At 32.8% G+C, this 2,674-nt stretch overlaps 1 protein-coding gene across 2 annotated transcripts in view; it reads right to left on the bottom strand.

Moving 5' to 3' along the window:
* LOC108687533 (succinate--hydroxymethylglutarate CoA-transferase) overlaps positions 1-2,464 on the bottom strand; it is a 3,527-nt gene extending 1,063 nt beyond the window's left edge. Inside the window, exons 1-2 of one of the 2 annotated variants that reach the window (XM_018193339.1) lie at positions 1,135-2,464; positions 896-1,050 (exon numbers count right to left, since the gene is read on the bottom strand). In XM_018193339.1, the coding sequence (XP_018048828.1) occupies positions 896-1,050; positions 1,135-2,214 (1,235 nt within the window). In that variant the 5' untranslated portion in view covers positions 2,215-2,464. Of the gene's footprint in view, positions 1-576; positions 1,051-1,134 lie in introns of both variants that reach the window. The other variant, XM_018193340.1, reaches the window with a different exon arrangement.
* Positions 2,465-2,674: the final 210 nt, after the last annotated feature.

Here is a 2,674-nt window from a genome sequence, read left to right as displayed (position 1 = left end):
TAAATAAAATTAAATGTTTTAGGTTCTAATTATTCGAATAAAATCGAATAAAAATGCTACGAGTCCACACTGGATGGATAAAGTTTATTCTTTAAAAGTATAAATGAAAAAAGTGTAAACATTTCGAACTTTCGAGTTTCTTGAGTACAATAGTTAAACAATAATTACATGTGTTGAATTAATTGTAAAAGTTGTTACAATATCAGTCATATACCAGTCGATTAATTTTAGAGCTTGACTTCATCATATTTATTACATTTATCCACATTAATTCAAGTTTCGACTACTTTTTTTGTCGCATAGATTTGACTTACCATTTTATTTCTGGATACCTAATTTTATAATGATTGTATGATGAACTATTATTTGACTATGCACTTTTATTTGTGACAGCAATTTATATATTTTTACGAATATATATATTTTTACTAATATATAATATAATTTTGTAGTTAACTTGACATTATAATTATTATTTAATAATTAGTACTGAACCTAAAATGGAGGGTCGAAACAATTAATATTTTTTTCATTTATATCTCTAAACAATACTATGAGAGAATTTTTTGTACATACATGTCCATCCAGTGTTGGCGAGTTGACATTTTTATTGTATTCGACGAAATTTTAAATCTAAAATATATAATGTACACATAATACGATAAAATACATGTTTATCTTATACATGAACTTGTTGCTACCAAACTACATTCTAAAGATTTTATTAAAATTGAAATTCATTAATATAAAAATATCCGACAATAATTCGACTTTTACATTAAAACATTGTACAGACAGAAAGGCATTTATGCTTATTAATTATCGTACAATTTTTTGTTTTATCAAATTTTCTATTTTATCGTCAGAATAATTTAATATATTTTTTAAAACTTCCGATGTATGCTGTCCCAATGTTGGTGGTGCTGATCGCACTATGTTAGTAGCGTAGCTATATGTCACAGGTGGTCCAACAAGTTTCACTTTGCCTGTAACTGGATGATTTACTTCTTGAACCAATTTGATGTGTTTCACATGGGGATCATCGAATACCTGGAAATTATAGTTAAAGAAAATGAATTTATTAAATTGCAAAGGAAATAATGCATCAAGATCAGATTAGATTGGTTAATTCACTTCTCTCATAGTATTTATTGCTCCATAAGGAAACGAAGCCCCTGTAAATTCTACAGACCATTCTTGATTTGTTTTCTTTTTAATTACATCTCTAAGGATTTCAAGTAGCTCGATTCTGTTTTTAACTCTAGCTATATTATTCTTGAACTTGTCATTAGCAGCAAGTTCTGACATTTGTAATTTTGTGACTAATTCTAGAAATTGTGCATCGCTTCCTACTCCAATCGTCATGTATCCATCTTTCGTAGAAAAGGCTTCGTAAGGAACTATGCTTTCGTGTTCAGATCCCCATCTTGTCGCTTCCTTATTTCCATTTAAGTAATTTGAAGCAATGTTTATCAGGCTTGCGATTTGAGTCGACAAGAGATTACATTGTATCCACTGACCTTTGTTGGTTTTCGATCTTTGTAGTAAAGATGCCATAATTGCTCCATGAGCGTACAGGCCTGTTGCCATATCAGTCATTGCTACGCCAACCTTGCACGGTGGTCCATCTTTCGGCCCGGTAATGTGCAAAAGACCGCCTAAGGAAGCAGCAATGACATCGTAACCGGGTCTATTTGCATATGGTCCACTAGATCCATAACCAGTCAACGAGCAATAGATGAGATGTGGCGCTATCTTAGCCATGTCTTCATATCCTAAGCCTATGCTATTCAGCTTTCCGGGCACATAATTTTCTATCAGAATATCGCTTGTCTGCGCCAGCTCATAAATAATATCTTTCCCCTTCTTCAAATCGATGCAAACACTCTTCTTATTTCTGTTGATGCTCATGAAATAAGTCGACTCTTGTGTTCCTTGGAAGAATGGTGGGCCCCACTTGCGTGCTTCGTCCCCACCATCGGGTCGTTCGATCTTCAAGATCTCCGCACCGAGATCACCCAGGATCATTGTACAGTAAGGACCGGCCACGATTCGCGTTAGATCCAGAACTCGTACTCCGTTCAACGGCGAACAATTCTCTTGAATGGCCGTGCAAAATTCACGTTCGCAACTTTTCAATTTGCCTTCATTTAGGAAAGATTTGTGGCTCGTCGCGCGGTTTCGTGTGGTAATTGCAAGTATTTTACGCATCATATTGAAATTCTTAAAAATGAGATTGACAACTTATGTATTGGGGTGCAACGTAATATATTTTAAAACATAAATTAAACAGAAACACTATCTTCTTGACTAAACCTCATTCAGAAGTTGATGCACTTGACCAAAAATACTGATTGTGAATTGTACGTTTGTTACATTTCAAGCTAGAATGTTTCTATTTCTTGAGAAAATTTAACTTTGTTAAATTGGAATTGTGATACATACATGCGTCATACTATATGTATAAAAGTGATTATTTTGTTTTTTGAAGAAAGAGACTCATTTATATACATGTTCGAAAAATAAAAACAGGGTAATGAAAGCGCAATTTAAATACATCCAGTTGCGACATCGGAGCACTTGCACTTAATATTTCTTTTAATATTATTAAAAAGATATTATATTAAGTATCATTTGTTGGAAAAACTGTTTGACAGAATGAAGATTTTAAAAA

This window comes from Atta colombica, unplaced genomic scaffold, assembly GCF_001594045.1.
Source record: "Atta colombica isolate Treedump-2 unplaced genomic scaffold, Acol1.0 scaffold207, whole genome shotgun sequence".
NCBI classification, from domain to species: domain Eukaryota; kingdom Metazoa; phylum Arthropoda; class Insecta; order Hymenoptera; family Formicidae; genus Atta; species Atta colombica.
This window is presented reverse-complemented; position numbering and strand designations above follow the sequence as displayed.